The sequence below is a fragment of the Ambystoma mexicanum genome, chromosome 11, assembly GCF_040938575.1.
Source record: "Ambystoma mexicanum isolate Mex_15411 chromosome 11, UKY_AmexF1_1, whole genome shotgun sequence".
Lineage (NCBI taxonomy): Eukaryota > Metazoa > Chordata > Amphibia > Caudata > Ambystomatidae > Ambystoma > Ambystoma mexicanum.
Genome location: NC_090934.1, coordinates 1,395,541,157 through 1,395,566,977, shown reverse-complemented (window position 1 = coordinate 1,395,566,977; position 25,821 = coordinate 1,395,541,157). Strand labels below are relative to the sequence as shown.

The 25,821-nt window shown below is 49.0% G+C and overlaps 1 protein-coding gene across 1 annotated transcript in view; it reads left to right on the top strand.

Annotated features, from left to right (window-relative positions):
• Positions 1–25,821, top strand: part of MAP2K1 (mitogen-activated protein kinase kinase 1) — a 369,367-nt gene that overhangs the window by 258,472 nt on the left and 85,074 nt on the right. Inside the window, exons 7-8 of the mRNA XM_069625019.1 lie at positions 21,815–22,022; positions 23,083–23,147. Coding sequence (XP_069481120.1) covers positions 21,815–22,022; positions 23,083–23,147 — 273 coding nt within the window. The remainder of the gene's footprint in view (positions 1–21,814; positions 22,023–23,082; positions 23,148–25,821) is intronic.

Sequence of the window (25,821 nt, the reverse complement as noted above, 5' to 3'; positions counted from 1 at the left end):
ACGCCAAGTGCAGCCAGATGGAGGGACACACACTCGGGCTTTCAGCGCATCCTCAACTGCACTCTTCTGTGATAGCTGCAGCATCACTCTATTCCAAGCCTCATTGGTCCTCAGCCACCTCGTCCTCGATGCTGCTAGGCAAGGAGGAGAAGATCTTGGAGGGGTACGGCAAGAAGCTGTACTCCAACGCCTCCTTGCACCTGCGGCAGGCCAACGCAGAAGCCATGCTGGCAGCCGCTAACCAAAGGCTCTGGCGGGAAATTACAGTCTTCCTCTCAGAACCTCCGGCACAGAGCCAAGCACGCGTCAAGGTGGGACTAGGAGAATCCAGGCTGGTAGCACAGGACACCGTGGCCCACATCGATACTTCTTCCCGGGCCATCTGCATTTCCACGGACATGAGGACGACGGCCTGGATCCGGGCTACTAGCGTTAATCATGATGTCCAGGAACGCATATTGGACCTTCCCTTCGAGGGCAGTGACCTCTTAGATTCCACCACGGATGAGGAATAATAAAAAGAAGAACAGCTTGCAAACCACAAAGTCTTTATCTATTCTTACGAAGGCCACGCCCAAGGCCTACACACAGTCACAGCAAGGCTCAGACAAGGGGCGGGCGTTTGGCGGGTTCCGAGGCTTCCAAGAACAGAGGTCCAGACAGCCTGACTGTTCCCTGAGTCAGAATCGGAGGAAACAACAAAAGGTGTGCGGGGGGCAAGGGCTGTTTCCAATCCCCCTCCTCTGCAACAGCCTCAGAGGGAAAAAAGGCATGACCCGTCCCTTCAGGACTACATGTCTCCGGTGGGGGGCAGGCTTGCCTTTCACGTGCAATTTTGGCACCAGAATTTTTCAGACCCCTGGATCCTCTCCATGGGGTACCGCCTACCGGTACCTTGCTCTTCTCCCTTCTCTCCCACAGATTGGGACAGAAACTCTGCTGGCGGAGATCCGGTCGCTCATTGAGAGCCAGGCTGTGGAAGAAGTCCCAACCTCCCCGCGAGGCTTAGGCTTTTATTCCAGTATTTTCGCCATACAGAAGAAGAACCAGGCTGGCCTGAGAGTTGTGTTGGATCTTTCCATCTTCAATCTCTCCCTTCCTCTGCAAAAATTCAAGATGGTTGCGCCAGCTCTTATTGCAGAAACACTGAACGGGGGAGACTGGATGTGCTCCCTGGATCTGAAGGATGCTTCTCTACACCTCCTGATTTGGCAGCCACAGCGTTCCTTACTGCGCTTCAGGATCATGGGCTTCCATTTCCAATACAAGGTGCTACCCTTCGGCCTCAACTCGGCGCCCAGGGTATTTACCAGGTTGATGAATGCAGTGGCAGCCCTCCACAGGGCTCAGGGCCACCACGTCTACCCATACCTGGACGACTGGCTCATCCGGGCCACCTCTCCGGAAACGGTCAGCATATGGCCTCTGCACTGATGAAGACACTCCACGACCTGGGGTTCGCTATCAATCTCAAGAAGTCTCAGCTACAGCACAGGCAGAGCCTGACCTTCCTGTGCCTCATCTGGGACACGGGCTCCGTTAGAGTCTTTCCCTCGGAGGACAAGATTGCAGCCATCATGAGAGCTACAGCTCACTTCCTCTCGAGGCCTGTGACCTTGGCCTGGTGGTACCAGCACCTTCTGGGTCTTCTGGCAACGGTCCTCATGGCCGTGCCCCACACAAGACTCAAGATGCGGAGAGTACAGCTGCACCTCGCAGCCTCATGGAATTAGCAGAAGGGCTCCCAAGAGGAGCCAGTCAGCATTCCTCCCTTTCTCCTCTCGGACCTCCAATGGTGATCTGCGGACTTCAACCTGCGGCAGGGCAAGCCCTTGCAACAGCTGGCCCCTCAGGTCACAGTTACTACAGACTCTTCCCTAGAGGGCTGGGAAGCCACCCTGGACAGCCACAGCACCCATGGAGTCTGGACTTGGCAGGAGCAAGAGTCCCACATCAATTGGCTAGAATTGAAGGCCATATGTTTAGCCCTCAAGGCCTTTCTTGCTCTTATCAAGGGCAAGACAGTTCTTATCCAGCCAGACTACTCCACCAGCTTGTACTATGTCAACAAGCAGGGGGGCACCAGATCCCCTCTGTTGTGCAACCTAGCAGTTGGCATGTGAGAATGGGCTCTGGAAAACAACATCTACCTCATGGCTGTCCATCTCCTGGGGGAATCCAACCTGGAGGCAGGCAGGCTCAGCAGACTGGGGGCAGACAATTACGAGTGGCAATTGAACAACCTGGTACTGAAGGAGATCGTCCTCTGGCGGGGGCATCCCCAGGTGGATCTATTTGCCTCCCGGAACAACAGGAAACAGTTTGCCTCCTGGCAGGGGCAGGGCTCCAGCTCCCTAGGCGACGCATTCCAGATACAATGGAACGACATGACGGCATATGCCTTCCTGCCCATACACCTAGTTCACAGGATGACCTGCAAGGTAAAGGAATCCCGACACCTCAGCATCATTCTAATAGCTCCCTGGTGGCCGGCGAGACCGTGGTTCTCCAAGCTTCTCAGCCTATCGGACAGACCACCCATTCACCTACTGCTGGGCCCAGCTACTCTTCTCGCCCAGCAGGGGGGCAGGGTACTCCACCCTGCTCCTCACAAGCTAGCCCTCACAGCGTGGTTCCTGGGCAGATCACGCTGAAGCACTTTAGCCTATCTCAGGCTAACCTAAAGATCATCCAGGGCGCTACAAGCAAGTCTACTAGGAGCCAATATAAGAATAAATGATCTAGATTCGGTCATTGGGCCGACTCTAGGGAGATTGACCCTCTAAAGAGCACCTTGGACGGCATGCTCTCCTTTTCAGCACACCTCGCCCACTCCGGTGTGCAGGTGGATACATGCCGCACCCATCTGGCAGCCATAGGGGCTTGTGAATGTGTGTGTTGCTAACATGGAGCTTCGGCAGGTCTAGGCCCGCTATGGAGCACTGAGGCAAGAGAGGCATGGAGGAAGAGGATGGGAGGACTGAGAGATGCTAAGGCACTACCACCTTATTATGTTTGCATGTTTCTTTTTTAGTGTTCAACACTGCATTCATGAAGCTTCAAAGCGTTGTTGGGAAGGAAGTGCAAATGAAGGCAAGTAGGGGGCAAATAGGCCAGAAGGAAGGAGGGGTGAGGAAAGAAATGAAAAAATACTTCAGTGGGAATCCATTTTAGACTGCATCTTTGCCATTGTGCAGACAATGATACAAAGTAACAAGAGTATATTGATGACTGTAAGCCTGACCATGTTCAGCTGCGGCTTCCGCACGTCTGAAAGTAAATACAGTGCCACAGTGTATCATTGTACTACATAGTTGACATTTTAACAGAAAATGTAATTTCTGTCTAGGACTAGTCTGTTACAATTCTCCATTTGCAACTGATGATTACTTCAATGTCCTGGAAATAAAATAATCACTCTTGAATACACCTTTGTCGTATCAACTGAAGGGGAATTCAGCATCAAACATGATGACCAGGTCTTCTATGTTCATTCATCTCGATTTTTTTCTTCTGCTGAGTTTTTAGCTGACATTTCTTTGCTGGAAAAACTCATTGAATTTTTTATTTTTTTTTATTTGGGGGTGTACCCCTCAAACCCTCATTCTTCTTTTATATATTACCTATCCTCCCACTGCCCTTAACTTGAGTCACCTGGGTCTTAATGACCCAGGTTACACTAATGCTACCGCGCTATCCAACTCCCTTAGCGCTCTAGGCTTGGAAGCAAGACAATGCGAAGCAACACAGGTTCGATCCCCGGGTCCGCGCTTAGAAACCTCTGGCTGTTTAAGCGCGTTCTAAATCTGCAACTAAGACAAAAAAAAACAATTATGCAAATAAAGAACAAACAATTCCTGTAACAGCGCCTCGATGCCCGCAGGCTGTGTGAGCGCTTTAGAAATGCGAATAAATAAAATAAATAAATAGGCTTCATATACTACATCAGTGCCCGACCCATATCAAAGGATACATATTAGATTGGATAGCAGACCTTAACTGTCAGGTCGCCATCAGCTCAAACAGCCCTTGCCCGTGGTCTGACCACCACATTGTGACCTACTCTATCTCACCCATCTGTCACACCTCGAACCTGCTGCCTCACTCCCATCGACACTGGCCTGAAGTTCCAGAACTATTACAAATGTCAATATCTTGCCTTTGCTTAACACTCTCCGATTGAGTATCTTCACATCACTGACCCTAATGTGCTAGCCAATCTGTACTCTAAGGCACTGACAGAAGCCATCAACGCCATTGCCCCACTAGCACTGCACAAACCTAAACCCACAGCACATACCAAATCTTGGTTCACTCCCAACCTCAAAGAACTCTGTGCCAAAAAACGCTTAGCTGAAGCTAAGTGGAAATGCTCACCCTCTGATCACCAGAAGGGGATCTTTACCACTGCAGCAGAATTCTATAACAAGGCCACCCTATTTGCAAAAGCAACCACATACAATACACGAATTGCTAATGACAAATCAAATACCAGAGAAATCTTCACTAACCTCAGGGAACTGGAGTCACCCTCCACGCCTCCACCCACCTTCTCTAAAGATGAGGCATGGTGCACAAGTATACTAAAGGCCATGCTCAACAAAATCAACACCCTGCACACCAAAATCCACCTCAAGCAAGCAACTCTTAAAACTGGACAACAACCTCCAGCTTCCTCCCAGAACCCCACTACCTCAAGGAAAGCACCTCTAGCATTTCACTTTGCTAATATCACCGAGGCCGAAGTCACATCTATCTTAAAAGGTCTGAAACCATCGAAATGCAAGGGTGACATCTGCAAAGCCGCCATCATCAAGGACTGTTCAGAAGTCTTAGCCCCCGTCATCGCCACCTTCATTAAAGCCTCCTTTTCTCCGGGTCTGGTCCCCACCAGTCTGAGGAAGCTTGGGTACACCCCCTCATCAAAAAACCTTCAGTAGACCCTACCATACCCAACAACTATCGACCCATCAGCACTGTTCCATTTCTACTGAAGATCCTGGACAGAGGGGCCTACACTCAAATTCAGCACTTCCTAGAAGTGAACCACATTCTGGGTATAGGCAATTCCGGATTTACCCCAGGCCATGTGACCGAATTCGCCCTATTAGACCTGAAAAACCAGCTAGATGAGATTAGGAACGAGGGGAGATCAGCCCCCCCTTCTCCTCTTGGACCTCTCAGCTGCCTTTGATCTGGGTGACCACAATATGCTGTGCCACCATCTGACTATGGCTGCATAGTTCTCTTCTGAAGCTACTGCCTGGATTGCCACTTTTCTAAACAATAGAACTGTCAGAGTGTTTGCAGAGAATGCTAGTGCCCCCCCTTCTCCCATCTCCTGTGGTGTACCTCGGGGCTCATGTATATCCCGCATCCTCCTTAACATCTTCACCAAGCCCTCTTAGACCTTCTAGATTCCATTGGCGTGTCCTATACTAATTACGCTGATGATACGTAAATCCTCCTCCCTCTCTCTGGCAACTACCTTGTAGACTCAGCCTCTATAAACACTGTCTACCTTACCATCCAGGCATGGATACCCACGCATGGTCTCTGCCTAAACGACAAGACCGAGCTTCTCATTGTAATCCCTCAGGCAGTGATCTATAATTTCAATACTCAATACGCCTCATTTAATATTGATGGCATTACGATCCTTCCCTACCCCCCCCCCCTGTCAGTGAAAACACTAGGAGTTTACCTGGACGTGACACTCTCCCTGACTAGGCAAGTGAAGGCCATTGCCGCCTCCTGCAGCCCATACCACAATACCGATTAATGCATGCAGACCTTGGTCCAGACCTTGGTCCTCTTTGGTCTTCCTGTCAGAGGTCCTTTGGCTCTGATCAAAGAAGGATTGGAGAGTGCTCCAAACTTAAAGGCAGTCTGTGTAACTGACTATGTACTAGGCCTCAGGAAGAGGATAGTACAACTGATGACTGAAGCTTCATAAAACTTTAAGGCTGGTCAAGCATTGGCATGATCAGAAAGCTAACCCGGTGGAGTTTACTCCAGACCAGCTCGTTCTAGTTATGGTTCCCACAGGAAAGTCTTTCAAAACAAATGAATAGGACCCTTAAAAGTTGCAGGCAAACTTGGCGAGGTCAATTATTTAGTGGACTCGGGGAACCCCAAGGTGGCCCGTAGGGTCTTTCACACTTATGGTCTGAAGGCCTATGTCTCAAGACCAGAACTAGGAGCTTTGCTTCTAGCCTCTGATCAAGAGGAAGAGGAAAGCGAACCTCTCCCTGATTTCCTCGAGGGACACCCTTCAGATGAAACCATAGGAGTAAGACTCTCTTCTGATCTGACACTGCAGCAACAAGAGGAGTGCAAGGCTCTGTTAACTCGGTGTGCCCCTCAGTTTTCTCTGACACCAGGCTTGACCTCTTGGGGCCAGCATGATATCCTCACTGGTGACCATCTCCCTGTCAAAAGCAAGTGCTACAGAATGTCTGATCATGTAAAAACTCAAGGAAGAGGTCAACAAGATGCTTGACCTTGGGCTTATTGAGCCATCTACAAGTCCATGGGCTAGTCCAGTTGTAATAGTACCAAAGGAAGGAACCAAAGAGTTGAGATTCTGCGTGGACTATATCAGTGTCTTCATTTCACTGATGACAAGCTGAAGTCTGACCCAAGCTGTTGTGCCTACAGCGCCGTTTGGCAAGGCATATAAGAAGAAGGCGCCCCCTGCGTGGCCCAGCTCATCCCGCTTCTTAGGGAAGTAATGTGGGGTGGCGTACTGTACCCCATCCGATTAAGGAAAGAGTGGCCTTGCATGTATATTTTGGAGCCTCAGGCTTCCTGTGCACCTCATCCGATGTCCCCTTCCCTGGCATCCATTTCCTCATCCAGCCGCTTACCTCCCGCCTCCCTGTCCGCCCACCATCCTTGATTGGCTGTCCCTTTGCATTCAGATTGGTGTAGCTTTGTGCACATCAGCGTGCTTGTTTCTTTTCTGCTTCAAAATCAGGTGAGCCCCATTGCGCTGAGACCCTCCAGCACCTCTTAATTTGTATATTTTGGAGCCCCAGACCACCTGTGCACTGCATCCGAAGTCCCCTTCCCCGACATCTATTTCCTCATCCAGCTGCTTCCCTCCCGCCTCCCAGCCCGCCCACCATCCCTGATTGGCTGCTTAGGTGCTTTAACCGACCTTGCCAGGGCATCCCTATGCCCGTCAGCCCCTGTGGCTAAGGGCCCCAAGGCAAAGGGCGGATCCTACAGAGGTGGCTCCAATCTGTGTCTGCAGGTGTCAGCAGGGGAAGCCAGTGGGCAGACGTCAACCAGCAGCTACTACCAAGGTAGGTGTGGCTAGGGTGGGGTAGAGCAATGACCTGTGAGATAATACTCTTGTCCAAAAACTGAAAACTGCTCTTGTTTAGCCTGTTTCGCATCTAGATAGTGCTCCTAAGATATAACTGTGTTGTACTCTGCCAGTCCCAAACTCTGAAAACTGCTCTGGTTTAGCCTGTGTCACACTCTACCTGAGCTATTACTGTGCCACACTCTCCCTGTACCACAAACTTAGAACTGTTCTTGTCAGCTTAACTCAGCTTAACTCACATCTTGAAGTACTCTCCGAGATATTACTGTGATTTATCTGTTCAACACACTTAGAATTGCTATAGCTGCTTTGACTCTAACCTGAAGAACCCTACGTGAATAAGAAACTTTTGCTAGTAGCTTGACTCGCATCTAAGAGTGCCCTCTTATTCTACCTGAATCACTACTGTGACCAATTCTGCCTGCTCCCCACACTTAAATTGCCCCTTTTAGCCTGACTTGCATCTAGAAAAATCCCTGAGATTACTGTGTTCGACTCTGCCGGTCCCTCAGATTTAGAATGTATTCCTATTAGCCTTGCTCACAACTAGAAGTGTCCTGCGAGACACTGTAGTGATTTATCTGTTCCACGCCCTCAGGGATTGCTCTTGCTGCATTGTTTCTCGTCCAGAAGATGCCTTCTAGACGTTAGAATTGTTCCTGCTGGCATGACTCACATCTTAGAAGCGCGTGCTGAGTGATTACTGTATCTTATTCTGCATATCCCACTTACTTAGAAGCTGTACCTGTTAACCTGTTTCGCAACAAAAGTGCCCCCTGAGATATTACTGTGTATATTCTGCCTGTCCCTCACACTAAGATTGTGTTACCGTAAGCCTGACTTACTTGTAGAAGTGCCCCCCAGATATTCCTGTGATCTATTTTGCTCTTGCTACACTGATTCTCATCTAGATGGTGCCCTCTAAGTCCAAGAATTGTTTCTGTTGATCTGTTTGGCATCTGAGAAGTGCCTGCTGAGCTATTACTTTATTTTATTCTACCTATCCCACTAACTTAGAAACTGTACCTGTTAACCTGTCCACATACCTAGAATTTTCCCTGTTGGCTTGGTTATTACTGTATCTCACTCTACCTATCCCACATACTAAGAAACTGTACCTGTTAACCTGTAGAATCTAAAGATACCACCTGAGATATTGCTGTGTTTATCCTGCCTGTTCTACACAATTATAATTGCTCCTGTTGCTTCAGTCACATCAAGAAGTGCCCTCCATGGTATCACTGTGATTTATTTTCCACACACGTAGAAATTTCACTCCTGCTGCACTGATTCTCATCTAGAAGGTACCCTGTGTGACTTAGAAACTGTCCCCGGGAGCTTGACTCACATCTAAAGGGTGTCCCTTAAATAATACTGCAATCGATTTGCCTATGCTGCTCTCCTAGTATTGCTCCTGTTGGCTTGATCCACACCTAGAAAGTGCCCACTGTAAATGACACACTTCTAGGAGTGCACCCTGTAGTATTTCCGTGATTGATCTAGTCACCTCTGCCACTCAGCTAAAACCCTACTGCTACCATCTCTCACCCACTCCCACTGCACCCTTAAAAGAATCTAGATGCATATTGTACATCTTGGGCTTATACGTCTACCATAACTAATTCACCAACCTCTAGGTACTGCACTGACCCCCCGCTGCCCCCAGGATGGATAGCCCAACTCTTGATATACCCCCTCTCCGACCCATCCGCATTGCTAACCTACTAGCACAATACCCACCCCCAACCTCTTGCGGGGCACCGCCTGCGCTCTAGCACCCAACTTCACGACTCCCCTCCTCTATTCCTCTCCCAATTGCAAGCCACACCCACTCCCCCGTACACCATTACATCCAGATGCCACCCGGCCCCTCTCATACCATCACCCCACGTCCAACTCTAAGATCAGAGGAGCGCTCTGGCGCGCTAAATAACTGTCCCCTTGAGCTCCTAACCCTCATCCCACCCGAACACACTGACTCCCACTCTCCCCCTGACATCTATTGAGAACACTATAATGCCCCCGCCCATTCAACATGCCCTCTATCGAACTCCCAAGCCAGGGGAGCCCTCTAGTTCGTCAAACAGCGCAATCTAACCTCCACATCAACGCCATCCTTGAGCCCTCTGAGGAACCCCCCTCCGTACCAACCTCCCATGCCCCCACTCCCTCCCTCAGCCAACTGAGGAACACAACACCCCCCTGAACCAACCACCATTACCCCTGTTCTCGACCCTTGCCAACAAACCTCCCCCTTTATATCCCTTCCCCTCTCTGAAAGTAGCGCGTTGACCCCCTCGACCCTCTACTCCTCACCACTTCTGAATCAGCCCACTCTCCCAGCCTCTCCATCCCCTACCCCCTGCACTCCCCTCTCCCCTCCCCCACTTTCAAACCCCTTTCCCTTGACTTCTCACCCTGTACACCTAACCCCTTTCGCCTCCCAGACCATTCCAATTTCTGCCCACCTAAACCCCCTTACACAGTCTAATCCTTCGACCACCCTCCCAACCCCCCTTGTCCCATCCCTTGCTTCTCACACTCCTATCTCTGCCCGCCTACTCTTCCCGCCCCCTATCGACGTAACCCTCTCGGCAGACACTCAGGCACCTCAGGCACTCAGCCCCTCCCTTACTCCTCCTCATCCTAGCTCAACACCTCTCAATGCTCCTATCTCTCCCACCACCCCGCCTGGCAGCCATGTACCTCAAGCTCCCACTCTGAGCACCCCAATACCTTCATCCACCCCATGAAGTCACTTGCATCCTCTTTAACGCCCGCTCGATAGCAAGAAACAGACACAGCATTTTTGGCATCCTCTCCTCTGACAAACCTGACCTCATTTTTATCACCAAAACATGGTTATCTGATGACTTTGCCCCTGTAGCACACCAAGCCTTTCCCCCCTGGCTCCTCGCTCATTGCCCACAATAGACCCCCCAGAGGTGGCGGAGTGGCAGTGCTCTTTAACTGTCCTTTCTCCGTCTCACTCGTTGAATCCCAGACTTGCACTACCTCCTGTGAATCCCTTCTAGTAAAACTATTTCTACCACCGACCTTCACCCACAGCTTCCTCCTCATCTTCAGACCCCTGGATACGACAGACATTTTCGACAACAACCTCTGTGATTCAATAGCTACCATTCAAGTTAATCACCCATCTCTTACACTCCTAGGAGACTTCAATATCTGGTTCGATATCCCCTCTAACGCCATGAATCAACCGCTGGTTGATGGTCTTAATGCACTCAACCTCTCCTAACATACGTCTGGCCCTACCCACTCTGGTGGGCACACCCTTGAGGCAATTTTCAGCTCCCACGACCTGGTCCACTTATCCCGTCCCAAACCACTCATCTGGACCGATCACTTTGCCATCCCTTTCTCTATCCACACCCCTGCCCCTCCCTCTACAGTCCGTCTTACCCCCCACCCCCCCAGTGATTTCAAATACTGGAACAAAGTCAAGATCACTCCCTACCTAGCCAAAGCCCTGCTTCTTCGTCCCCCTACAACACTCCCCCGAGGTACAGCCTTAACCATCGACTCGTTCGACTCCTGGCTCAATGACTCACTAACACCTCACCCCCTTGCGCCCCGCTTCCTCGCGCAATGCCCTGTCCCCCAAATGGTGAATGTCTCTCCCGAAGGAACACCAAAAAACTTACCAACTCCCTTGAATGCAAATGGCGAGCATCAAAAACCGAGCTCAGCAGATCCATGTTTGCCCTGCATCACCGGAACTACAAAACGGAAATCCGAAAGGCCAAAAAAGCCTATTACAACAAACAAATACTCAACTGTGGCAACCGCAGCAAAGAACTCCAGATGATCATATCAGAATTCGTCAATCCCACTTGCTCCTCTACCCAATCCACCCCCTCACAATCACTCTGCGACTCCCTCTCCCTACACTTCTACACCACCGCTCTAGACAGGACGACCTCCCTTATCACCAAACTGTCCTCCTCACCCCCATCATCGATCCCTCATGATCCCATTGCCCCAACGCCCAATTTCCCTACCTTCGACTCCTTCAAACCGATCTCTAGAGACAAGTTCCTTGACCTACTATCAGCCAGCAAGCCCTCAGGGTCACCCCACAACCCCTGCCCAGCCTCTGTCCTGAAATAATTATTCTCGTCTACCTGCACAAGAGAACATGCAAGAGCAATTCTAAATGAATCCCTCACCTCTGGCATCTTCCCTGATGCATCCAAAAGAAGGCATCACTTGACCCCAAGAACTACAGACCTATCTCCAACACCAGGTTCCTCGCGAAACTCATTGACCGGACTGTTCAACTCCTTTGTAGAATCCAACTGCCTCTTTGACCCCGAACAATCAGGCTTCAGACTGCGACATGGAACGGAAACCGCTCTGATATCGATCTGGGATGATCTCAAGGTCACTGCAGACTCTGAAGGCTGCGCAGCATTGATTCTCCTCGATCTTTCTACAGCCTTTGACACGGTCAACAACTAAATCCTCCTTGACCGCCTTCACTCCCTAGGAATCTGTGGCACTGCTCTCAAATGGATCGCCTCCATCCTAAGGAACAGGAAACAAATGACCCTCCTCTCCCCTTACGTCTCAACTGCACGCTCGGTGAACACTGGAGTACCCCAAGACGCATGCCTCTCTGCTCTCCTGTTCAACCTCTATAGGACCACCCTACCAGGAAACATCCGTATGCACAACATCTCCTGTTACAACTACGCAGACAATACCCAAATTATCCTAAGAATTCCCAAGGCATGCACCAACTCCCTTCCCGACTGTGAAGCCCGTCTCCGTGACATGGATTGATGATGACAATAAACCACCTCCTTTTGAACCCTGCTAAAACTGAAATCTTGGTGTGTGGGAACACTACCCTACTACCACATCTGCTCCCATGGCCCCCATCCCTCGGTCCTCTCCCCCCTCCGATACAGTAAAAAACCTAGGCTGCATGATGGACTCAGACCTGACACTGCCGTAAGATCAACAACGTACTCTCCGGTCAGATCAACGTGTCAAAATGCTGTCACTACCACCTCAAACTTCTGAGACGCATTTTTCCCTACCTCTACTACCCGATCGGACTTGCCACAGTTATGTCTATTGTGATGTCGAGACTGGACTATGCCAACTCCCTATACCTAGGAGCCCCGGCATACCAACTTAAAACTCCAAAGAGCCCAAAACGCTGCTGCAAAACTGCCCCTTGACCTGGGTCTAAGAGATCACATCTCTACAGCACTCCGAACCCTCCACTGGCTCCGGGTCGCATGAAGGGCCACCTTCAAGACCCTGTGCATCACTCACCGTGCAGTGCACAAGACCGGCCCATTATACCTGCAAGAAAAGATAAAACTATACTTCCCACCACGCACCCTGAGATCAAGCACTGCCCTCCTTCTAGTGATTTCAACCTGTAACTGTCAGGATCGGAGGATCCGCTTTCTCAACCTTGGCCCCATCTCTGTGGAGCTCGCTTCGCCCTCATATTCGACATACCCAAGACTATGACATTCTGCAAAGCTCTAAAAACATGTCTCTTTCCGTAATACCAACCATGACCTTCTGAAGCGATTGAACCGTAGCAACCTCATGACTAATAACTCAATGAGATTCCAAAAAATGTCATCACTGAACACGCTCATTTATTCACTATTAAGGAACCGCATACCTGAAATGCAGAATAGTGATCTCCTTGGATCATAACCCCACCCAAACTCTCTCCTCTCTGGTATTCACATATCCTTGCCAATACACCAAAAAAGGACCACAACAAAGGCCTCTATCCGCTCCCTGCCAGCTTCAGATATGCTCCCGCCCCCGTGATGTTCGCTATGTACCCCCCCCAGTCCCTCTGGTTCCCTGTGATGTCGCTGTGTGCCCCGGGCCCCCTCTGGTACCCTCTGATGTCTCTGTATGCCCCCCTTCCCCTACGGTTCCCGTGTTGCCGCTATATGCCTCCAGCCCCACCTGGTCCCCCGTGTTGTCGGTTGGTGCCCCCAGCCCTTCTAGTCCCTGTAATGTCGCTGTTTACCCCCTGCCCCTCTGGCTCCCGTGTTGTCGCTGGGTGCCTGTGCTCTGCTCGTCCCCCGTGTTGTCGGTATATGCCCACAGCCCCTGTGGTCCCCAGTGATGTCACTGTGTGCCCCCAGCCTCTCTAGTCCCCCATGATGTCTGTGTGACCCCCTGCCCCGCTTGTCCCCCTGTTGCCGCTGTGTGCATCTGTGCTCCGCTCGACCCCTGTGTTGTCGCTATATGCTCCCAGCCCCTCTCGTCCCCCGCAATGTCTCTGTGTACCCCTGCCCCCCTCTGGTCTCTGTGATGCTGCTTTGTTCCCCCGCCCCCAGATTCCCCATGATTTCGCTGCATGTCCCCAGCCTCCCCCCTCTAGTTTCCCAGTGATGTTTCTGTGTGACCCGGCCCCTCTGATCCCTGTGTTGTCGCTGTGTGCTCCCAGACCCCTCTGGTCCCTGTGATTTTGCTTGTGCCCCAGACCCTCTGGTTCCCTGTGTTGTCGCTGTATGCCCCAGCCCTCTGGTCCCAGGATGCCGCTATGAGCCCACCAGCCCCTCCCCGGTGTTGCTCTGTGCCCCCTCGACCCTCTGGTTCCCTGTGATTTCCCTGTGTGCCCCAGACCCTCTGGTCCGCGTGATATTGCTGTGTACCCTCCTACCCCCTGGTTCTCCGTGATACTGCTGTGTGCCCATGATATTGCTGTGTACCCTCCTACCCCCTCGTCCACCATGATGTTGCTGCGTGCCCCCCGTCCCTCTGAACACCCGTGTTCACTGTGTGCCCTCAGCCGGCCGTCTGGTCCCCCTATCGCTGTGTGCACCCAGCCCCCCGCCCATCTTAGCACCCCTGGGTCGCGGTGTGCCCCAGCCCCTCTGGTCCCCCTTGCTGTCGCTGTGTGCCCCCAGCCCCATGCCCATTTTAGCACCCGTGTTGTCACTGTGTGTTTTGAACCCTCTGGTTCCCCGTGATACCCCCTGCCCCTTTGTTGTCACTGTGTGCCCTCAGCCCCCTCTGGTTTCCCCCGTGATGTCGCTATATGCCCCCAGCCCCTCAGGTCCCCCTTGTTGTCGCTGTGGCCCTAGCCCCTCTCGTCCTCAATGATGTCACTATATGCCCCCCTGGCCCTGCATGGTGTCACTGGCTGCCCCCAGCCCTCTGATCCCAAGGTGACAACGTCTGCCCCCGGCCCCTGTTGTCCCCTGTGATGTTGCGGCGTGTACCCCGGCCCCTCTGGTCCCCGTGTTGTCGCTGTGTAAACCCCAGCCCTCTGGTCACCTATGCTGTTGCTGCGTGCCCAGCCCCTCTGTATTGCCCCGTAATGCTGCTGTATGCCCCCAGCCCCCTGGTCCCCCTAATGTCACTGTGTGCCCCATCCCCTCTGGTTCCCTGTGATGTCGCTGTGTGCCTCAGCCCCTCTGATCCCTCGGGATGTTGCTGTGTGCCCCCACCCTCTGGTCACTCGCAATGTCGCTGTGTGACCCTTCTGCCCCCCCTTGGTCCCCATGATGTCGCTGTGTACCCCTGGTCCTGATGATCCTATGATGTCGCTGTGTGCCCATCTCCCTCTTGTCCCATGATGTTTCTGTATGTCACCTACCCCCTCTGGTTCTGTGTTATCGCTGTGTGCCTCTCCAAATCCATGTGATTTGTCCATATGCCCACAGCCCCATAATGTTCCTGCGTGCCCCCCCTTCTTGACCCTTATGCCCCCCTGCTTTCCCTGATCTCTTCTGCCTCCTCTTCCTCCCCCCACCATCTCTCTCCTCCATTCCCTCGTCCCATTATTTGCAGGATTTGTCTTGAGTCACGAAGGGTTTACCATCAATAACCTTTGCCAACGCTTGGATTTGACCTCATCGACTTGTGGTGCTTCACCCCCTCTACTCTCATACTCGACCTCCCCTGGATCCCGCACTCAGGTCATCCCTGAAACTTGCTTTGCCCATTGTCACCGTGAATCTGCATCCAACATTTTCTGCTTCCTTACAAAATTGTATTCTACTGAACTATGTAACTGTATTTGCTCTCCCCCCTGCTTCTCTGCTTTTTTCACTGTTTTATTCTTTGTTCTCCTCTCCCTCCTTCCCCCCTTTCTCTCTCTCTCTCTCTCTCTCTCTCTCTCTCTCTCTCTCTCTCTCTCTCTCTCTCTCTCTCTCTCTCTCTCTCTCTCTCTCTCTCTCTCTCTCTCCGCCCCCTCCCTTACCTCTTTCTGCACCTGCTCTACCTGAGTTGTCCCTTGACCCAGTGTGATGGTTTGTTTGTCTCCTCCCCCCCCTTGCTTGTTACTCCCCCCACCCCCCGGCACTGCATGGGGTGTTGTGGGGGCTGGTGTGGTTGTCGCCTGTTTTTGTTCCTTTCCCTGCTTTCTCCTTCCCTCTCCCTCACCCTCACCTTGTGTAACTATCCGGAGAGGTCATCAGGCCGTGGTTGCCCGTCTAATCCTGTTTACTCCTGTCTATGTCTTGCCACTTGCACTGTATGGGATGTCGCTAGGCTGAATGCGTTGGTTGATCTTAGCATTGCTGCTGTACATGGCCTGTGTGCATGTTTGTGTGTTTCCCTTGTTGCCACCTCTATCGCCAAGCATGTCTGGAGCATTGTGTGTGGGCGCTGTGTGGATGGACTACCATATCATATCACTATGCTTACTCTCTACACCATCACACAATTGGAGTGCAGCTATGCACCTCAATGAATTTGGCCTAGCTGTTCACATACGAACATTATCCCACGAACACCTCAACATTTTAATAGAACGCAACTATATCACACGACAAACCGGCCTAGCTGCACAGGTAAGCGTCTCACAGGCCTAACGCAGCCAGATTCCAGTCTTGATGTCCACCCGCCAGACTGCACACATTGAACCAATATCGATACCACCACACCTAATACTAGGATGCAGTTACCATCAGGCAATTACATCAGCTGCACACTTAACTGGTGCACCCAAGCACTCTTTGACACCCTACTCTCAACTGGCCTGGACCACGGTCCCCGAGGGCGTTCAACCTAGCAGCGCTTTGAGGTCATCCCAATGATATATAGAGAGCTATATGAATGCCAAATAACATAACATAACCTTTCCTATCATCAGATAGTCGCATTATCATCGCACATGCAATCATCAGAGCGAGGCTGAACTACTGTAAGGTTGTAATTGCAGGCACCTTGACCCACAACATTCAGAAGATGCAGGCAATCCAAAACGACTCTTTGTGAGCAGCCCTCAACATACCCAAAACTGAGCATATCTCGTTGATTAGAAGGAATGTTCACTGGCTCCCGATACGAGAACGAATCCTGTTCAAAACCCTGTCAATCACTCACAGATGCCTCTTTTTCTTTTTTTTTTTTAATGCTGCTCACATGTATCTCGCAGAAAAAATCCAGAAGGCACAATCCTCCAGCCCGACTAGACCTGCCTATGTACACAGACTCAAACAGCCAAAATTCAAAAGGACAAAAGCTGGAGGCTCTAGCTTCCCCACGATGGCGGCAAAGCACTGGAACTCGCTCCCTCCGGCCCTATGATCTGAACAATCCTACTGGTTTTTCAGGAAAGCCTTAAAAACCTGTCTTTTTGCGTAAAATATACTGAGAAACCCTGACTGTAAACGCTCTCTTTTACCTTATCCCACGTGTAACATGTATTGTAACAGCGCTCTAAAGCCCCTGGGTTTGGTGTGCTTTATAAATTAAAAAAATAATAAATAACCCACCCCCCTATATTTTGATGAGTTTTTTTCAGCCAATGTTTTTCAGCAAAAAACTCAGCGGACAAAAACAGGTGATGAATGAACACTGTCCCATGACCAGGTTCTTCACTGTGCCAGTGGGGGCAGCCCACTTCCAGGTTATGGATAACAAAAGGGTATGCTATGACAGTTTGCATCTACTAGACTCCAGGCATCAATATTGGTGCAGCACGGGCACTAGACTCAAGGCATCAATATTAGTGCAACACACGCACAGTTGATTTCCCTTAGTCCAGAAATATATGTATTTTAAGAAGGCTCTAATATTCTTGGGATTCTCAGATCCTCCTGCTAGGCAAAGGTGCATGAAGGTGTGCCTGTACACATCTGGAAATCCAGGAGATTGCGGTGTGCTAGTACGTGGATCACACATACATTGTAAAGATTAATGGTGATATGGAGGATTCGTGGTGGAACGTGATCCTTTTTGTGCATTGACCTAATTTGATCAGCTGGCTCCTATCAGAGGCAAAGCATTCAATGCACTTCATGAAGTCCCCGACAGCCATGTCTACTTCTACAAGTCACCAAACATCAAGTTATTTTCTTCTACTTTCGTCTGACTCCTCCTGGCGGATATGTAGCTCAATACACTGACGAGATTGTGAGCTTTAATGTGCTTCTGGATTTTTCGTAATCGTGGTTGCAATATTGGTATATTTGAAACCATTTCATAAACTTGTGTATTTGCTTTATCATAGAACACTAGAGGGATTATATCATATTTTTAAAATATTTCAAGCATATGCCTTTATCCATATATTTTAACTTCAATTCTAATACATTCACAAAATGGCTGCCAAACAGCTTAGCCTACTGTCATCCTAAATTGAACTCCCGGTAGCCTTGTTTTGAATGTTTGCTGAACACTTTTTCAGGTTACTGTTTTTTCTGAAATGTAGTAACTTTAGGGAGGTGGCTGCATAAAACCTGAACATGGTTATTGTGCATTGTGCATTGTGCATTGTGTGGCATTGTTAGGGAGAATTCTGATTTCTCTGCTAGTTCCCGTCACCCTTCCAGGCCCCCAGCTCTTTTGCTGGACTTTAGGACTTTTTAATTTTAACCCTGGAGTGAGTGAAACCTTTTATCACTCTCTCATGTATTTTGACCTTATTTGGATTATGTGTTTCCTTTGTTTTTGGAGCCTGACAAACTCCATAGGCATCTACTTTTTGTATGGTGACACACAGCACCTTTAGTGCAGTGTCACAGATAAACCCTTTAGATTTCTCATAAGGTTTAAATACCCTTTCTTGTGTGAACTACTATTCCCAAGATTACAAAACTGAAATTGACTTTACTTACCTTTTCTCTTTGTAGGTCCAGCACACACCATTTTATGTGGAGTGCTGGGGGGTTACCTATTCACCCCTTATCCTACCTACTCCTGTAACATTTTGCATGTTACCCTCACTACTTTAAATGGCTGGTGACAGTGGTTTAATTTTCCCACCGTTGTGATTTTCTACCGCATGCTGAACCCTCAGCTGCAGTATAGTACCCATAGGTGACAATTTTTTCAAAATGGCCCTGGGCTTCTTTTGTCACCATTTTCTGTTTGTGATGTCTTTCTTGGGTTTTACTCTGTGCCCCAAGCCAGGTCTGAAACCTTTGTTCGTTTTGCCTTTGGCGAGCTTCAGTCCTGAAACCCACCTCTGGCTCCAGTGTGTCTGGAAGGGCAGGAAGTGAGGGAGGTTCCTGAAACTCTCCTGTCCTTTGTCTCTAGGAGTGCCTGAATGCAACCAGTCCTGATTGGCTGGCTGTCCTTTCAGGACAGCCACCCTGCAGTGTGATTGACAGTCTAGATTGTGCGTGAATGGGAGAAACCTACTTAAAAGGCAAGGGTTTTGGTACTAGAAGCAGTCGACCACTGAGAAGAACACCCGACGAAGAAACCGTGAACGAAGCTTAATGCATCCTCCTGGCCCTTTGAATTGCCCGGTGAAGCCCTGCTGCTGTGCTGAAACTCCTTTTCCTGATCGACAAGAGAAGCTCCGGAAGGGACGACTTCTTCCCTTGAGTAAGTGGGACCAACTAACCCCGAGACGAACTCCACTGGACCATCTTCCCTGAATCCGTAGTAGAGTTCAATGTCTGAAATCTGGCTAGAAGCTCCAGGAGTCTCCTAAGGACCCTCCAGAAGCAGGACGACAAGAGCTCGAGTTCCCTCACCAGAGTGCAGGACTCAAGGAGTGAAGGAAACCCAACCGGTATCCAAGATCCACAGTGGTGCTGTTTACAGCACACTGAAACCGCAAAGTGCTGCTGATCCCAAAACAGCCCGTAGCTGCAGCCGACCTCCAAATTGCTGCCACAGGAGTCCTCCAGACGTCTTCCCTCTTGTCCCCTTGACTGAGGCTCAGGAACCCAGGATCTGCATCACTGCAACAGGACAGAATCCAGCTGGACCACTCTCCTTTAAACCAGAGGTACTGTTCAGACTTGGGGTACTTACTTCAGTGTCTTTAGCTTTGCTCTTCTCAGTTGAGACTTGCAGTGACCACTTTGTTTAGAGTTGATTTCAACTGCTTTTACACAAATGTAACAGCTTGTGACCCTACCAGTGATTCCTACAAAACTCTCTAACTTTGTGCAAGACCTTTATTAACTACGAAGTGCCTCCGCTCCATAGACTGTGCTCCAATTGACTTTGGCTGTCCTGGCTCCCTGCAGACTCTTCTAATCCATTGACTTTTATATGTTCTGCCCCTCAGAGGTGATACCTTGTTTTTAGACTGTTATTGCTGGAAAATGTTTTGTCTAGATTTCATTGGCAGATTTAAGTATACTCACATACCCTGAGAAAGGAATCCTTTCCTTTCTGCAACCTCAGAATCTGCAAAGTGTACTAGTGATATGTAAATGCCATTACCGTCCTTGTGAATGGAGACACCTCCGGGTGTAGGAAGTGTGTAAAAAGTATCTCTAAAGAGTATCCATTAAACTAATGCTGATTCTGGAAAAGTATTTTAAAGTATATTTGATTGTTACATATCTTGCCCTGTTTAAAGAACGCTTATTTAAAAATTGATGTTAAATAACTATTTATAACTGAAACCTTGAGTATAAGTGTTGCTTGGTTACTTGTATTTGCGAATTTCATTGCTACAGCTCACATTTACCCCTCTTGAGATAGGCCTGTCTGCTCAGTCACACTACCAGCTTCTGTAGTGCAGCTCTATTCCAAAAGGTGAGTTACCTAATACCAAGCAGACAAGTGTTGTGTAGTCTCACAGTGTTACTACAAACTTGGTGCTGAAAGATGACCACTGAACAAGTTGTCAGTCTGTCATCTTGGAATACAGGTTGGTGCTTAGTCGTATATTGAGCTTCAATGACTCCAGCCAGACATGCCACTTGAGAGTTAGATGACATCACGTGGGAGATGGTACCTGATAGAGGAAATGTGTCCATATGCTACTGGGGAACCTGACAATGAGCCAATTTCGAGTGTTTTTTAATAATGGATTGATTTGGGGATTCCCTACAATGCTTTTTGCTTTTTGCCAGTGGATTATTCTTTGGGCATTTTCGAAGGTGCTTTTTTGTTTTTTTTCTGTGGGTTATTTTTGGCTCTTTTGATGGTTCCTTTTGGTTTTTACTAATGGATCCTTAGCTTTTAAAGCGGAATGTTGGTTTTCCATAATTATTGTTTCTGCACCAGCAATACGGGGTTGCCTTTCAAAACAAACAACATTCTTGTAAGTACAGTTTTACCAGGTCATGTTACGAATGCCTTCATACGTTTCTGATTGGCCTTATAATTTATATAGGAACAAAGTAAGCATGCTACAGCAGGGTGGCATGCACGTATTCCCTTACTAATACGTTTTTCACGCCCATATGTTAGCCTTACAAGAGAAGACTGACACGGGATGTGAGCGCATTTTATAAGTTCACAATCTTATGTGGTCATTCCTGCAGTGGTCCTTGGCTTAACTCAAAGCCTTTCTAAACTCGGAGTGGTCCAACTATGCATACCACATTTTTATCCACCGCCACCCTTTTCAGTTAAACGGCATGTGTTTGTATTGTCTGTGAAGGCTGGGTACATGTGTCCAGCTTAGCGAGGGTTGGCATTCTTTTGCTGGTGGAATTTTAATGTGTCTGGTAGTTTGTGAGTTCTGACGCACGCATGTTGCTTTGCTTATCGACGCAGGTTGACATCTTCTGCTGTGATCATTATTTGCAGTGTTTGGAAGTGCAGGGCCACATTCCAAGTATCAGCAGATGAGCACCTATACTAACGAGGCGTTAGAGAACATCAAGCAGCGTGCGTGATCATGTATTCAAAGGTTGTGCATGAGATGCCTAGAATTTCTGCACGCTGTGACCCATCTGTGAAGGTACAGCGGCTTATGCCGCCTCTTTCAGCATTTCAGTTTTTGCAGAGAATCTTACAGCTTGGGGGTAGAGTTTGTGGTCATGACTGCACTTGGAAGATGAATAGTGAAAGATGATCAAGTCAACTTGGAGAAAGTAGGCCAAGTTTGGGTTGTTCATGCACATTTTAGGTCAACCGATCAGCCTTCTAGAGGCAGTCCCACCCATGCAAGCAAACATTGTCCAGGCCACTGTGCACTTTTGTGGGGGTATAAAGGAGAAGTGGCTTCAGGCACCTTTTGCCATATTCTTTTTGAATATGAAATCTCCTCCAATCCCATTTTACATCTGTCTGGGCCCTGTGCCACCTTTCTTTCAGCCGGAGCGCCTGCAGGGAACACATTACTCCGTGCAGTCAGACATCTGGAGCATGGGTTTGTCGCTGGTAGAGATGGCCATCGGGCGGTACCCCATCCCACCACCGGACGCCCGGGAGCTGGAGATGCTCTTCGGGCTAACTGCCAATGCAGAGGCTGCACTTGCGGAGGCCTCATCCAGGCCCCGCCCTCCAGGTCGGCCACCCAGCTGTAAGTATCTATTTCATTATTCTGTTCATATAGTGCATTCGGTGAGTCACTACCCTTCACATCATCTACTGGTACATTGGGGTGTAAATGTCAATTTTTCTTTTCCCTACTGCACTTAAAACTGGGGTGTGGCTTCTTCCGGGACATGCCAGTAGGCTGGAAGATGAGGGGATTAAGGCGTCATTACGAGTTTGGTGGTATTCCAGCAGTAAATCCACCCAAGATACCCATGCAGTTGAGGATTTACCTCCAGCAAAAAGCTCACCGGTTTTACCACACAGTAATTCCGCCAGGTGTAAATCTGCCAAAAATCCCCATGGAGCCCTGTTGACTATAAAATTGGGAATTACCACCACTTGTAATCCTGTGGTAACTCCACAGGGCTAAGTGCCGATAACGGTAATTGAGTTTGGTGGTATTTCAGTGGATTTACTGCCGTAAAACTGCCAAATTCGTAATGAGCCCCAAAGCGGAGAATTTACCTCCAGCAACAAGCTGGAAGTGAAGCCTCCACTTTTCCTCTAAAAAGCAGTGGATTTACTGCACGGTAATGCCACCGCCAGTAAATGTGCCAAAAAGTATCATTTGCAGGTGCGAGGAAAGGGGCAGTAACAGAGTTACCACCACTTTATTCCTGCACCACCAACCTTGTAATGAGGTCCAGAATGTTTTTTCTAGTATTTTACAATTTAGCAGATGGTGTAATGTCGACTAATACTCCCATTGCCTAGATCAACGTCTGCCAACTAAGCCACAGGTTCTCATCCATTGATTGTTTTAACACAACATAGTATCGCCAACCTTTTATTTAAAGTGATTGGACATCCCCATGCATTCTAAAATTACAGGCAGTTATTAATGTATTGCTGCAAGATTGTCAAACTGTACTTATTGGGTGAGGTGTTTTTGGAAATAAGACATCTGAGTGTCGAGACTCTCATCCCCATTAGGCGAATCCTTGTATTAAGCACTATTTAAAAGAAATGTACAAAGTGTGCATGTCTGACCGACTTACTGACCGTTTATGATTACTGATATTGCCAACTCTCCACACTCCCAGCATTTGGACCGGACAGCCGAGCGCCCATGGCCATCTTCGAGCTGCTGGATTACATTGTGAATGAGGTTAGTCTCGATGATTAGAAAATCATTTGTTGTCAGTTCGTTAATGGAGTTTCGTAAAGGGCAGCTGTGTAGGGGGGTGGGCTTTCAGGTCACGTCTGATTACCTTTTACAAAGCAGAAGAACTAGCCTTCCTCCTCCAGAACCCCATAGGGAACAGAAGCCCTGGTGTGAACCCCAAATCAGAATGCTATACAACGACAGGGCTGGTGGATTGTGATGAGAGTTCTTTCTTGACTCCTGCGTCTACCCCTCTCCAAATTTCACTTTCTAAATTATAAATGGATGGGTTACTCACTGTACTTGCACAGCAATTAAACCAAGGTTTTAAAATGTTGACACTTACATAGTAACTGCTCGGACATCCCCTGACTGCACTCATGGACATTAGGTTGGTCTATTGCCAGTGCCCGTAGGTCTCCTTGAAGACGGTTGGGCCTCTTGAGAATGACATATCTTGTCAGTTGCACATTTGGCACCTTTGGGCTACCAAGAGGTCATTGTTAGGCTGCTAAGGTTTTAAACATTTTCCATTGTCAAATTTACCTTTTCAATTTCTTGAATTGGGCATGCAGTCTATGCCTAGTAACAGCACTCACCTGCCCACATTAATATTAGGTTTGGCTTTTGTTGGCACCCCTGCTCCCACTTGAAGAGGGCCAGGTCCCTGGAGAACCAATGCATGTATTTTATGCAGCTTCTTCAGCAGATGCAGAGTGGTTGTCTAAAGAGAGAACCATAGGTGGACTTGACTCAGGTTTATCCTAGTGCACCCAGGCATGCAACACAGCTCCTTGAGTGGTGTAGTATCATTGGCCAGCCCTCCCCCTTCTTAAAGTATTGCTTCTGGCATTTTCTCTACACATTCACAGAAATCGTGCTGGCTGCCCTAATGCTGTAACTACTTAGGTTTCTGCTTCCTTAGTACAGACTTCCATTGTAAATTGCATTTTTATTAATTTCAGTCATGTGGAAAAACATATGTGGCAAGTCAGGAACGTTATTGACAATAAAATGCATTCATATTTTCTGCCATTCACAAAAACCTGTTTGGGAGCTAAAACAGGATCCTCCAATGTATTTGCCAGACCTGCAGGCTTTACATTTGCATTTGAAAATAGACCTCAAGGCGGAGGTGTGGAGGGATGGCCATGGTCTGTCGGACGAATGGTTTTGCATGCTCCTTCACTCCTCAAAATTACCAAACTTCAGGACTCTTGGACCTATGAGATTTATTACACCCTAACCAGTCTTTTTGCTGTTGCGTACAAACACACACGCTTCCTTTGCTACATTTACAGCGACTCACTTGTCAGCTACCATCTTTTACTTCATGCAATAGCCAATTAGTAATTTGTGAGGAAATCCTTGTTTGGAAATAGGATATTTCCGTCCTTGTCTCCTATTGCTTTCACACCCAGTGCTTAGAACTATCCACATGTTTGTCATCATTTTAGCCTCAAGCATCTTTACCATCATATAACCTCTATTTGAGGTTCATTGATCGGACCAAAAAGTCATACTGATCTTCTTTTGTTAATGGGGCTCATTTTCATGTTACCCGTAATTAGGTGTCGGGACCCCGTTATGTTTAGACTTGCATGTAGGCAGGTCCCCGCCCCCGAGTTTTGGTCATTTGGCAGGGGTCAAAAGTGCAGGGTAAAAGGCATCATACAAGCATGAACACTGCCTTCTGCCCTGCACTTTTGCACTCCGCTGTGCAAATTGACTAAACACTGCCTGCCATGTACACATGGCAGATAGCATTTACAATGGATCCCTATGGAGTCTGTCTGCTTTTTGCTGGCGCATAAAGCCGGTGGACCCCATTCAGAAGATTTGTGCCAGCATGAAAATGCATGCCAGCACAAATGCTGGAACTATTTGTATAGCAAAGAGGAAGGGAGATGGGGAAACGTAAGTTGCGTTACATCCCTCCTGTCCGCCATACAAATGAACACAAATGGTCCAAGGCAGGAATCAATAGTTTAAAAGACTATTATACAACATCTACATTCCCCCCCAAAGTGAGACCTTGGATCTCTGTCCGACTTTCAAAGTGAAGGCTTATGGCTGGTCCCAAAGCCCCTTTCGAGGGGATTGGGTCCTCCGACGTATTCCATATCTATGACAGGTAATGTCCACAGCTGTGCTGCTTCAGAAAATCTTTGGCGTCTGCGTCCTGCGTCGATAACGTCGATGCGCCGTCCCCGAGGACCTCCTCCGACGGCCGACGTCACCTGATGTGATAAGTAGGACGCACGACGCCCATAGCCTCAGTTCTGTTTTTTCCACGAACGTGTTCGCTTCGTGAATCTCGGTACGCCTCGACTCTTTGGGGTTTGCTGTTTTCTTCTCGGTTTGTTGAACCTGTGCGGTTTTTTGTGAAGACCTGTTTGTGGCGATGTCTACTTCGTCTTCAACCCCGCGTCCGGGCTTCAAGAAATGCGGGTACTGTGGGTCCAAGATGTCGGTTACGGACTTGCACAACGCCTGCCTCGGGGAGGCCCACGATACGGACGACTGTGTCGACTGCCAGTCGCTCACGGCAAAGGCCTTACGGGAACGCAAGAAGAAGCTGTCGGTAGGTCGGGTGTCTAAGCCCCAGAAGTAGAGGTCGGCGGGGCTTTCGACGGATGACTCGAGGGGCGACTCTCCGTGTCATCATCGGAAGTCC